The following is a 13,967-nucleotide window of genomic DNA, read 5'->3' as shown; positions in this document are numbered from 1 at the left end:
CATTTCAGGAAGCTAAGTGCGCAGGTTTCATGAGCGAACGTAAGCTCTCCAGTGGTGTGGACAGGTTTTTAACTTCTACCCTAGGGCTGTGGAACGGCAGCCGAGTGCCCATGACTTGATCCTAGGCAAGTGTTGTGCTTCTTTACTACCTGAAAATTTCAAGTAAGACTTTGAAAGAAGACAGCCCAGGATTGGAGGTGAACGGTCAATTAACATAGCAGCCACGGCAAGCATTCATCTTCACGAAAGAAGACAATAAAGCGTAAAAACAATACAAATATGTGTTTTGCAGGACCATCTCTACGCGTTCACAACAGAAGTGTGGCGTTCTTTCTGTACGGCTTTTCACGCAGGCCAGAACTGTGAGGCAATCCCGTGGTTCAACTTCACCGCAATGCACTGGATTGCAAAGCCAATTCGGTGAATGCTAGCAATGCGCACACCGACCGGTTTTTGTGACTCCGAAAATTCGGAGTCGCTGGATGTCCCGGACTTTCCCGAGGAACCGCCAATTGTCCCATAGGAGTAATGTATATGAACAACGGATATTTCGGACAAAATAAAACCAAACGTTTCATTTCCCGGACAAACATTTCTGCAACAAAGACATGGTGCGACTCCAGGACGGCGCCGGTTTGAATCTTAAGCCACTTGGCTACCTTCGAATTGGGTGTGGATTGGCTTGACCCCCTCGGGGGTAACCGTGACTTTCATCTTGCAGGCCATAATGTTGCATGTAGTCAGCGGCGGAAGCAGTCTCGAAAGCTGGAAACCGGTCATACATGGCCAGTTTCTTTTTTTCACCACTCTTGTGAGGCACCAGTTGACGCTGACTTATAAGCAACTACGTGAGCACGTTTTTCCTGAACCATTTGCGACTTCTTCAGTCCTATTTAAATTAAATATAGTTCTTTTTCGCGACTCGCGGATTTTTTAGACTGCTGTTTTATTCGGACTATTTTTCGCTTCCCTCTATGTCCGTACAAGTGGCCGGCTACTGTATTTGACTGAAAAATTCGATCTGCGCTGCGGAAGGAAGTGCTCGGCGAAGGACGTCGTGACTGCAGCGCCCACTGGCGTCGAACTTGCCGTGCCGCCCCGCCGTCGGCCGCGCTGCGGGTGAAGCGCGTCACACTTGACGATAGTGGGCACGCAGACCGACCGTTTGACTGAAATCGATGCACGACATCGTCGTTCGCAAAATGTAATTCTTTGCCGCATCGATTGATGAATGGGGCGTGTTGCGATGAAGCTGAGAGACAGGATCGTCTTAGAGTGAGTGAGCTGTGTGTGACTTATACAAGCTGCAACAAAATTTTACGGATTCGCTTATATAGGGCCGGCTCTTGTCTACGCTCAGGCGTCGTGAAATTCACAATTACATTGGCGGCGGAAAGTGTTTAGATTCAGGCATAGCGCTGCGGTTCCCACAACAATGGTGGACTACTGCGGGCTCCACGGGGAGGTTTCATCCTTTCGCGATGCCATGATACATTGCTCGACCATGAGATCCAATCTCTGGATCGGTTTGCTTGGGCTGTTAATTTCACATAAACGTATTTTCCTTATTCCGTTTGCGAAGCCGGCGGAACTTAACGATCACAAAATATCGTTGCCTAGACAAAGTTTTAAGCGAATAATGAGCTAACTGGATGATTTCGGTATTTTTATTATGACATTTAGGCAGCCGACGACATTCATTGAGAAGAATATTCACATCTGGCTCTAAACCGTTCTAAGCGAATAATCATGAGCCTCTGTTGTTTTAATTCCCGCCTTACAGATACAGCCAAATGATTTTTTCGGGTACATGTTCTCGGTCCACAATCAAAGTGAAGCACATAGAACACCTTGAATCGAAGCGGCTTTGCTGATGACGACAAAGAATGCTCGAAAGCGGAATTTCCGGATCCACAAGCCTCGCCAGAGTTAAGTAGGCTACCCAAAAAGATTCCGGCAAACATGACACTCCATCGCTATGCGACTTGGGTTAATTTATTGTCAAAAATAAAAAATGCTGTCTTAAACACGAAACAAACTAACTGAGAGGTTACCTATTTCTGAATTATTTGTATGCAACCTAACCCATCTCCAACCCAAACTTCACTCGGTTCTCCTCTCGCAACAACGTTCTACTTCCCAAAGTAAAAACTAACTTCGGCAAACAAACTATCCAGTTCTCGTGCTTGCCCTTGTGGAATACCTTAAGGCCGTGTCTAGAGTGCCCTCCGACGGTATTATAAGCACTCCACTTTATCGACGTCCACCGCCTTTTTGTGATAAAATTACCGCATCTGACACTGCATCGCTCTAGATAGCGTAAAGCCAGGCAACCTAAACCTAAACATAACATAAGATAACCTAACACACACAAAGAAATTATTTAAAACACCAAAACTAACCTAGGGCATAAAAAATACAGTTAAATTAAAAATTAAAAAAAAATGTCCCGCGCCTTCCCGCGAGGGGAACACCAGTAAATGCAGAGCATTGGGGGTCGTTAACGCCGCGTAAAGTCGCGTTAGGGTGGGTAGTTGGGTCGTAGTTGTGTTGGTGTGGGTTTGGGGTAGAGAGAGGAGAGTAAAGTCGCGTTAGGGTGGAGCGAGCGTCAACCAAGGAAGGAAGGAGCAACGCAGGGACTGAAGCACGAGCGACCGCTAGCCGCTTTATATTTGCAGCGCGCGCAGTAGAGGGAGAGCAGTACGGGGGGAGAGCGCGCATGCGCAAGCAGCGCGCGCCCTTCCACGCCCCACCACGCTGCTATCACGCACCTGTTACGCCGAGACCGCGACGGAGCGAACGGGCTGACTACGACGCATGCGCGCGCCAGCTGCTGTTGAGAGAGAGGAGAGAAGGAGGAGAGGCGCACCTGCTGCGGACGCGGAGCTGTGGACGCCGTCCGACGCAGGAAGAGGCGAGGCTAAGAAATGCTCTGCATTTAAAAAACCGAGGCAAGACCACCGTCCCTGGGATCAAGAAGCTAAGGCGGATCCTCTACACTACAACGACAGAGTGCTGGCGGGCGCTAGCCTAGTATTAAATATTCGAATGTCGTCGGGCGGCACTTCACACACTGCGATATCTTAAACAAGGACATTAAAACTTCTAATTCTGTCATACCCTTAAAAAATAATGAAAATCTACCTATTGTCTTTATTACAGTGATGTGACGCGTCTAATTGTAGTTTTCTTCCTATTCTTACAGATTATTTTTTTAATGTTCGTACAATACAGTTTTCTATTCTGTTTACCAGTGTTCTCATTGTAATTGTATTCTATAGCCATTTTGTTAATTTGTATAGAAGGTCCCGATTGCGGTTTTCGTGACCTTGGGACCTCCTCCTGTATATACTATGTACCCATGTCATGTTGGTTGTAATAAAACTTATTTTCGATTACTTTCAATTCAACCTTTTAGAATTGAGCCTGTCCACGTAACGTGTTTCGACATTATTTCGATGGAGGGTACTGCCGGTGACTGGAGAAAACCAGGGCAAAATCCTACCGGGTGCCGGGAAACTTCCTGCGTGATTGATTTCTCGTGGGGTCCCGCGTAATTGGCTGCCCTGCCCGCTTTTCATGACGTCTTCCCGCGCGCAGCCAATCACATGAGACCCCACGAGGAATCAGCCTCACCGGAAGTTTTCCTGCACCCGGTAGGATTTTTGCCCCCGGACCGGTCGAAGTTTTCTTATGCCTCACTGATGGCGTTCGATATCGCGCCACCACTACGCGCTGCAAAAAAGCCAATTTTACGCAATGGGCTTTACCAAAGGATGACGATGTTAAGCGAAGGCACATCATGCCGTGGTGGGAATCGAACCCTCCCGTCAAGAGGCAGTCGCGTGCACGATTGCGCCATTCAGGCGCGGTCCGAGCGATTAGGATTTTGGACTGGCTTTGACTCAGGTTGCATGAGAGAAAGTTTCGCGTTTTAACCATCTTTTTCTTAAAAAAAAAGAGGCTTCTTTATGGCTAGACAACCTCGTTAATCCAGTCGCTTATAGCAGTGTTAAATTTATAAACCTTGCAATTTGATATTCGAGAAATATTGGGCGTGGGAGAAAACGTGGTTATGTAAATAATTGGGACACATTTAGGGTGCTAAATTGTAGCTCTTGTGATTAAATGCCAAGCCAGGGGCGCTTAATGTTCTTCAGCTTAACACACTTCAAGTGACAAAATTACCCACACCAATCCCCCCGAATATTCATGCATACATGTCTTGGCGCGCTTTATTCGAATCGGAGCTGGCAAAGACGTTTTAGCTGACGTAGTGCCCTTAAGATTGATGGAAAGTCTACCGAGTGACCGTCGCCATCTTTAAAGTAAAGCGAAGCCTTCTATGCCTGCCTGATGGCGTCCGGCACACGACAAAACGTCCTACAGGAAGGCCAACTTTACACAAGCGCCTCAGGAAAAAAACGCTGTCCGTGGTCGGAATCTAACCTGGGCGACTCGCGCCGTTCCGACACGGTTGACACGGCAGGAGTAGTCTTCTTCTCAGAAACGTGAACTGCTGCCCGCAGAGTTGAACTGGAGGGTTGCAAGGCGATGACCGCAACGATTGATACCGATCGCCTTTGAGGCCGTGACCATGAGGAGGGACACTGCCAAATCCTGGTCGACCGCACGCGTGTGCGAATCACCAAAGGGTGCGGGAGACGCTTGTGCGGTCGCAGCGCCTCATGGTTTCGTGATCGTCAGAGTGCACATGACACCGAACACGTCTCTATGCGACGTGGAATACTTCCTAAGAGAAACGATGAGGACCGTTAACCCGGACAAGACGCCTATCCTCAACTGTGATGACTTTAATATCGACATTTCGAATCCGAGCGAAAGTGGATCGAGATCTTGGCGCAAGAGAACTACACGCTCAAGATAAAGACGCTACCGACACCAACGGCGCAGAACCATTCGTTCATAGATCTGACGTTTGCAAATAAGCTGCGTCGTGACTCGTGTCACGATGGCACAACCTCTAACCGTTTACCACAGTGATCCCAAGGTGAAACTGGGCAAGTGTAAAGCCGTCGGTGAAAGTGGGAGCCTGTCAATGACGAAAACGTATCCATTAAACAAACGTAGTCTATTTCATACATGACTTGATTCAAGTTAACGATTAAGCACTACCCTCAGCGATCGTTCCACTACATTCAATCTTGTTTTGACTTTGCAACTTCGCCATTTGAACCGCACGCAAGAAGGCTTCGCGTTTCAACCATCCTCGTCGTGTGACGGAGGCGTGTTCGAATTTCTTTCGCCACTATCGGCGCCAGATCCAAATGATCTCCTGCAGTTCAATTGAACATCCCTTCCGCTAGATTTTTCCCCCTCCTCCTTTACGGGCTCTTGGCTATATAAAATGCAGACTCTCACACGGACTGTAGCGAACGTATGCTTGAGAAACATCGATTGGCGGTCACTTTAAAGCAACTTTATGGAAAGATGTAGAGCAAAGAAAAGAAAACTGTCTCCTTTTAAAAGCACGTGTTATCGAGATGTTTGCCATTGCCCGGTGTGAGTGATATGCTCGCCGCACAAAACATGTGAAAACTTTTCCATACCTTATAAGCTGCTCTCCAAACGCCATTCCTTTTTATTGTTTTTTTAATAATCACGTAGCAGCTGCTAAAATTCGTCACTGTAGCCTTATTTGCAAATGTAATTTTTGTTGTTATTTCCATGTTGTTCCCATCAAGAAATCGCTGAGGATTAGGCTACAGATCGTGCTTGTAAGCACCCTGGTTGCTTAAAACCTTGTAGGTTTTCAGTAAACTCTGAACGCAGCCACGATTACCTTAATCTGTATTAGTAACGTCAGCGCATGACATCATCATGAAACGTATTGAAAGTGTATCGCTGGGGAAACGTAAACGCCTTTGTGGAGGAAACAAGTCTTAGGTCGTAGAGTTACTGGTCACCGTGGGCGAGGCAAAATCGTGGCTCCGTGCAATTTAAATTCATCCTATTCATCGTAAATATTGGGGATGTACAAACGTAGGGGTGCATCAAAATTTCGGCATCGCATCCCAAGGTTAGCGATTCACGTGCGACTGACAAGCATTCAAAACAGGTGTTCATGCGATAAACTAGCATCCAGCGTTTTAAATGGCTGTTAATAGTGTCTAGCATTCTAAATGAGTTTCATACTTCACTCGGCATGGCCGCAGATCTTTCTTCCTGTAAAGAAAATAGATGAATATATAAGAGTTTTCTAGCTTTGTTTACAGACAGACTGTCGGTGACCGGCTGGAACAGGAATAAAGCTGACCACCAATGTAGTACAAAAAGTTTGAACTTGAATAAATCATTTGTCACAAAAGAAAGTATAAAAAAAACGGGATTCAGAGCAACGGTCTCCATATCCCTTATTTCTGCCTACATGCGCGGCTACATATGAAATAGCGAAATAAACAAATTGAAAAATATCCCAACTATAAGATGTCCATGTTTATGAGGCGCCTTTACAATAATGTCTGATAACAAATATAACGTTATGTTTATTTTTACACATTCTTAGTCTGAAACCTAATTCGTCTGCCCCGATCTACAACAAAAGACTGACAATGGTCTTTACTTGCAAGTGTAATAAACGTCATTTTGGTGGGTAAGTTCATCTATACACAGTCCACTGTCATGGCTTCTTTCCCCGTTAAGGCTTGTGGGTAAGGTTAATAGCCGCGTTTGAGTGTAATGGTGAAATGCCGTGCCGGTGATACCTCAACAGGCACTCATAAAACGCATTTCTCGCATATATTCCCCCTCGCCCCCCTCCCCCCCAAAACAAAAAACTTCAGTCGTGCAAAGCTCATCGTGATGCGAATATAAATAATGAAAAGCGTAGAATTTGCGAACATAACCTACACAATCGTCCGAGGAACATTTTCAGTTCAGTCTAAGTTCCCGATATACAGGGTTGCCCAGGGCAACCAGTTTTAACCGCGAGAGATTTTAATGCGGGAGTATCTTCTGAGTCACTACTACTACCATTAGTGATCCCGGATCCCAACCATGAGGCAGAGATAATTAGAAGGATAAGAATGGGGTCGAGTGCATTCGGCAGGCATTCTCAGATAATGAATGACAGCCAACCATTGTCCCTGAATAAGAACGTGTATGACACCTGCATCTTACCGGTGCTCACCTACGGGGTAGAAAGTTGGAATCTCAGTAAAAGCATTCAACTTAAATTGAGGACGAGTCAGCGAGAAATGGGACGGAAGATGATAGGTGTAACGTTAACAGACAAGAAGAGAGCTGAGTGGGTCAGGGAACAAACGCGTGTTAAGAACATATTAGTAGAAATTAAGAAGAAGAAATGGACGTGGACAGGGCATGTAATGCGAAGGCAAGATAACCGTTGGTCATTAAGGGTAACAGAGTGGATTTCTAGAGAAGGCAAGCGGGGCAGGGGGCGGCAGAAAGTTAGACGGGCAGATGAGATTAAGAAGTTTGCGGGCATAGCTTGGCCGCAGTTAGCACAAGACCGGGATAACTGGGGATCTATGGGAAAGGCCTTTGCTCAGCAGTGGGCGTAGACAGGCTGATGATGTTGCTGATTATGATGTTCTTATAAGTATGCGTTTCTGCCACATGAATTGTAAGTGCGATCTGTGCAGCGTGGCGTGAACATCGAAATAGCGAGTGGCGGACAGGTTGTTCATTCCAACTATGAGGCTAGGGAAGAGAGGATGAGGGCGCGTGGAGCCACGTAGCCTTGGTTGCCGTGCTATGGGCGGCAGCATCACGCCACGTATAAGCTATGAAAGCAGGCACGCATTTTTGAAAAGCTTGTTGCTCGGTTGGTTGTTAATAGCTTACTGACATGACGGGAGGCCCGGAAAGGCGGGCGCAATGTGGATGGGCGGGTTTGAAGTTGGACGAATTCAACGGACCAGCCATCAAGAGTGTAGAAAAAAGCGCTGGATCTTCACGGGGACGTGGGACAGCTGAGCTGGCGACTTCAGCCGCGGGCAACAGCACTTTGAGCACTTTGAGCTTAAACGCCAAGACTTCACATGCTGGGTGTCTTTTCCGGGCAACTGAGTCTGAGCGGGAGAGCCTGGTAGCGTTGCCTAGGCCGCTTTCTCCATAGTACAGTATCCGTGTTGGCCGTAGGCGACTGCAACATCTGTCAAACGTCTTGAGGAATCAAACCACAAACGACGTTGGCGTTTATTCAGTATATATCAGCTACTTATACCATTAACGGCCCTAAAAAACCATTTTTCTGGTAATTCGACGCGACGTCTATTTGTATAATGGGACCAGGTTCCCAAAATTATGCGGTGTGAGCATCGGGGGATTTTTAGAAACACTGGCGTTTCAGACACCTTCGGTCCATCTTCGTGCGTTTCAGAGAAGCAGTGTACGTTCAGAAAGTAAGGTTTGAACTCCTCGCTTCGGCCCTCGGAGACTTCCCGCTTGCCGGAAAGCTGTTCGAAGCACTCCAGGTGTCTGCCGTCTAAGGGTGTTCTGTTTCTTTGCCGATTTCAGCGCCCGCCAGCAACCTTTGCAAGCAAGTTAAAATATATCTGCCGCATTTTTCAGAAGTGTTTTGAGACTCAGGCCTCCTGACCAAGCAGAGGACAAAAATCACGAGCTATAATCTGTTGACCTGTTTAAGCCATCTTAAGCCACTCAAGCCATCAATAGTTCGCTGGACGTCCCCCTCCCCCGCCCGCCCTTTGGGAAGAACCTGCTTTCGTAGCCGTCCACTCATTGGAAGTTGGGAAAGCAGTTGTGTCTTTTCAAAGAAGTATGTGCTTAAGAAACCGTCCGATATTGCCTAATATTTCGGTTCTACGTCCTTGTGTCGCGGTTTCACCCAGACAAAAAGAGGCTTAAACAAGCCCTGCCACTCGCATTTACCCGTTCCCATGCTACGACGTGAACAATCGTAGTGTGTTCACATTAAGCAATTACTGCTAAAGCAATTGGAATATTATTATCGGCATTGTAACCTGCCTGTCAGGCCAACCTGTTTTCACATTCCAATGTCCGGTGAAGGACCTCCGAGTATTCTCGATAAATTCTTATCCTGGCTTCGTCACAATAGACTGGCGAAATACCTCGTAGTTGCGATTGAAATGAACGCTTAGCAAGCAGACGAAACTTATCAGGAAGGCTCTAGTGAAAACCTTTATGCTAGTTTGGGGTGACTGATATACCTTCACGGTCAGGAAATGGCGTAAGTCAGACCTTTCCCGGATTCCACTTCTGCCAGAAATACAGCACCCGACTTTCCGAACGCCTCTTGCAGAAGTGCCTCCACCCTTGCCCCCTATACCACTTAGCACGGGAGAGTCAACAAGCCCCATCGCTTACTCCTAATCCGCAAACCACACACCAGCAGTGGGCAGCACTGCTGACCAGCCAGCACGCTTTCTTCCAGCGTAGCCTGCAGGTAGAGGGGGACCGGGTGTTCAGCGCAGGCCAGGCTATCCAGGACCAGAGATCCCATCCTCAAGCGGGACATAGCAGTATTACATGCGGCTCACTATGACTACTTTCTGCTTAACAAAATATATTCCTCCTCATCTCTATTCATTAATGACAACTTTCTCATTTCAAATTCTGACTGAACCCTCAGTAAAGAGTCTCTGAGCATTGCCGGCGGACAAATTTCTTACAGGTCGCGACGGAAGGCACCGTGGCTTGTAGACGTTATACGAGGAATACGCTCATTTTTTGACGCTCGCTCTACAGACACACGAAGCTAAAATAACGTATGACCGCAGAATTGAAAGATGGTATTTATTGCCTATTTCTCTCTCACACACACACACCAAACTGGTTAGTTGTATGCGGGTTACAAGTAAAAAGATCAGAAAAAAAAAAGGCAGAACCGAATGCGGAGGAAAACGCGACCTAATATCAGAACCGAGTTTTTTTCAAGTGAATTAAGTTGAGTCAGCGGTTTTGTCCTGCCTTGTTTACAATATTGCCTTTGAATATTACCGCAGCCCGGTCCTAAAATGTGCCCGCGTTGCGCAAGTGCGGGTTTCCGCATTTATGAAGAACTTGCCATTCACCGTCTGCGCCATTATAGACGGATGAAAATGACGCTTTAAGAAAAATCTGAGCCAGAACTTCCTACAATCCTCGACATGTTGACGCACACGTTGCATTGCGCCTTGACATGTGGACGGCCTCTTCCATTTTTAAGCATTACGCGCAATTGTTCTGGGGAGAAAGAGGGGGTGGGTCAAAAACCGGCGGCCTGTTTCTAGCGAATTACGCCACTGTATGCAACTTTAACGGGTCAAGTTTACATCGGAGTTTCCTGGTTACGGAATTGGGGAAGCGCATGCAGCGCGATGTATGAAAGCGATCCACATACGCATGGGTAACAGTGGAAGGGGTCACAGAAAAAGAAGGCAATCAGGAATGGATCTAGATTTTCAGAGGGGATGGGACTGCGTATAAATTGTTTTTTAAACTTTCAGCCAGTACTGGCTTCGAACGAAAACACCAGGTCAACTTAAACAGGCTAACACCAGGCATATAGCGCAGGACAAACTGTGAGTTAATGTATCACTACCCTTCGATTATTTTGCGCAGTAACGTTCGGCCAATGGATGCAATTAACGATTTGCAGCTAATTTCATTTTTCTGTTTTTTTCTGTAGGGGGGGTGCATTCTCGTTAAGAAAAATACACCCCGGCGGCGAGCGTCGTGTTGTTGCTTGCTGGTCTTGATTCCGTAAATGTTTTCTCCCTAAAACTTCGTAGCGTATAAGCGTGCTGTGGCTGTGACAGACATGGCAAGTTAGTTGAACATGTCAGGAGAGGCACCCACCGTAAGTTGGCGGGGCCGGTGTGGCGATAAAATGACTCTGCAGAATAAGGAAATAGTGGATAAGGCGTATAAGGAAATAGTGGATAAGGACACGGATGTCACTGGAAAAGTCACACTACAAGAAAGAGGGGGGGGGGGGGGTGGAGAGTCGACAATGGGACAACGATTACCTGGTCTGGTTGTAATGTCACTTCGATTCTCAGATTTGCAGGGTACTCGGTGCGAGCAGTTTGTTGGAGTAAAAGACAGTTGGGACAAAAAAGTCGCGTTAGCCCTAAAGCTTGACGTTGGCCTAGTTGGGCTCACTCATTTTGCTTGAATAACATTGCAAAAAATTTGGACGAAATAGAGGACAACGACAACGCTTGTGATTATCCTCTACTTCGAGTTTCCCGCACTTTTTTTAAAGCAATCGCGTTAGCCAGCGTGAAAAGACGCCCGTGCACGTTGCGATGACTTCTCACAAAAAAAGCAATGAAAGACGACGTGGCAAAGCAATTGACAACCACTCGCACACCCGGCTTCTTTTGTCCCTGCTTGTATATGTTATCAGCTGCTACTGTTGCTCCAGTTTCCGGTCATCTTAGATTGTCACCCATGCATGACGGCTGACATTCCTACATCTCTCGCCGCATACCCTACTGAAACGAGCAACAAGCCAGCAATTGCAAATCTCACGGTTGCACACCCAGACTATGTGGCTCGCAGCCAAGAGTGCAAAGTTCGCATATATGCATGCAATGAGCACAGGAGTAATAAATGATATTCAATTTTTTTATAGTGCTAAAAATTGGCGCTAATATTAACGGGTTTAGGCACGATGTGCATCAAGGCACAGGCCGACAATGCAAGAAATAAGCAAAAGCGCACACAGAAAAAATGCTCACAGCTCCTGCCAACTCACCGAGTCTTCCTTGAGAAGCTGGGGCAGGCGCGCTATAGCCTGCTTGGTGAGCGCCGGAATGTGCGGGTGCTCGACCTGGATGTTACAGTGCTGGCCGCGGAAGTCCTCGTCCCCAGAACGTGTCAACGACACCACCTCCAGGCACTGGTCGTAGTCGCCGTAGTCCGACATGGTCACGTCCAGGATGCCCGATGGAGGGCGCCCGATCGAGTCCAGCACTGCGTCGAGCACGCGGCGAACGTGAATTCAGAAGGGAAGCACGCTGCAGCTATAAACAAGGCAAAAATGGAAGAAGAATGATGTGGACGGACAAGCACCGAAAGTGCAAGAATATTTTATTTTTCGTACTCGGAATGCCGGGACTGCCCGGATGACATTCGAGTCATTCAGCACTATCGTCAGCTTTGTGCCAAGCCAAACTGGCACTTTTATTTCGCTAGCAGGCTACAACCGTTGTGTGCTGTTCTAAACGATATGCGTGGCCATGTGCACATCTCCGGCAGTGGAACGGTCCTGAGAAGACGTCTTGCAGCGCTGGAACAAGTGGCGAGGCGAGGTACTGCAGAGTTCAGCTGTGGTGCATCTCGGGCGAAACCCTTGGCGGCGTGCTCCAGCTCCAGCAACACTGCCCAAAAACCAACCATAGCACCCGCACTCCCTCTCTTCGGGCAGTGGAGGTGGAGAGAACAGTGTTGCGGAAAGGGCCTCCCCGTTCCATTCCAGCAGCATGCCGAGGAAATAGAATTCCATTCCTTTCAATTGCGCGGAATTCCTACTCCTGGAATGGATGGAGTGAAGATCGTTTCCCCGAAGTCCGGTGTCGATCAGGAACCCAATCGCCCGGGCTCCGGTTGATTTGGCAGGAGGCTGGCTGGGTGATGGTGTTGAAGTTCTTGGAGATGGCGGTCGAATTGACGAACTCGAGGCGTTGAAGTTGATTAAGTGAAACGGGAGTTTATGTACAGCTATTTACAGTATGAAAACTGGGTACATGAGTAATAAAAAGAAAAACTGCAAACTTCAGCTAGACGCTAGCTCCGAGTGCGCACAAATCACTCGAGCTCCTCAGCTTCGTCTAACTCTCCTACTCTCGGAGCGTACACAAACCGCTCGAGAAACAACGGCCGAGACCCTGTCTCGCCGCAAGATCCGTCTAGTTGCCCGGTGCGGCGCTGCACCCTTAACCTCCGACGCGATCTTAACCTCGACTAGGGGGCTCACAAATCCCAACCTAGCGCTAACGGTCGAGACTCCTTGTCTCGCCGGGAACTGCCAGCTCAGCGCTCAGACAAGAACGATTTCCAACGGCCAAGTTGGGTCTTATATAACCTCGAGATCACACTCTCTCGGGAACGCCCCTGTAGCGTTCGTACACGCGTATGGGCGTGCCCAAATACACGTAGACAGCTGTCACTCAGCACGCGTATGGGCGTGCCCAAATACACGTAGACAGCTGTCACTCAGCACGCCACGGAATATTCATTGAGGCTCCGCCACCTTCGGGTCAACGGCACGCTCGTAGACGAGCAAGTTCGAGCGACCCCGCGGGGCGAAAACGAAAGACGGCGACAGTGCGTCATGCTGACCAGGACGCGACAACAATAGAGACACGCCGGTAATCCCAGCGGGTCCGGCAGGCGTTCCTGGAATCCGGCGCCGCCGTCTGCCCTCTCAATGGGGGATTATCCTTGAGGAATGCGAAGGGCCAGACAATCCGTCTCCCGCGCACGCCGCGACGAATTAGCGGTGGCTGCAGCGCAGTGTCGGCAGTGCTACGTCGCCAGACAGAGCGGCGCGTTCTCACGCGCAGCCCGGGCACCTGGCCGCTAACTCATAAGTGGACCTTACAACTCCCCCCTTTAAGAGGGTTACTGGGCCTCTTGGTTCAGTCAATCCGAAAAGAATTTAAAAGGGCCACTCGTTTCAACTCTCCTTCCGCAATAACAGCGGGATAAACAAACAAACAAAAAACACGTGGAAGGAGCTAGGTATAACCACAAATGAGCCCCCTTCTATTTCTCCAGCTGATCCAACTCCCTCTAGCCTAAACTACAGACACAACCTATTCACTAGCCGTTCAACAGGGACGGAATACTCTAGCAAACCGGAAACACACACGAAAAAAAAAAAGCTAAAAACACTAAGTGCGAGTAAACGGAAATTGGGTCGTGTCTCCGGGGCGCGTAAACGGCCCGAACAACGAGACAACTCAACCTAAAACACTGATGCGCGCTATAACCGCAAACACGCACAATCA

General features: G+C 48.1%; 1 protein-coding gene across 3 annotated transcripts in view; it reads right to left on the bottom strand.

Moving 5' to 3' along the window:
* The window catches only part of LOC144178324 (nose resistant to fluoxetine protein 6-like), a 305,623-nt gene that overhangs the window by 112,457 nt on the left and 179,199 nt on the right, over positions 1-13,967 (bottom strand). For all 3 annotated transcript variants that reach the window (XM_077706081.1, XM_077706099.1, XM_077706090.1), the window contains one exon: positions 11,711-11,928. In XM_077706081.1, coding sequence (XP_077562207.1) covers positions 11,711-11,928 — 218 coding nt within the window. The remainder of the gene's footprint in view (positions 1-11,710; positions 11,929-13,967) is intronic.

This window comes from Haemaphysalis longicornis, unplaced genomic scaffold, assembly GCF_048455015.1.
Source record: "Haemaphysalis longicornis isolate Haplotype H1 unplaced genomic scaffold, Haemaphysalis longicornis Haplotype H1 scaffold_1, whole genome shotgun sequence".
Classification (NCBI taxonomy): Eukaryota; Metazoa; Arthropoda; class Arachnida; order Ixodida; family Ixodidae; genus Haemaphysalis; species Haemaphysalis longicornis.
The sequence above is the reverse complement of the archived record's forward strand: the minus strand, read 5'-3'. Positions and strand labels throughout refer to the sequence as shown.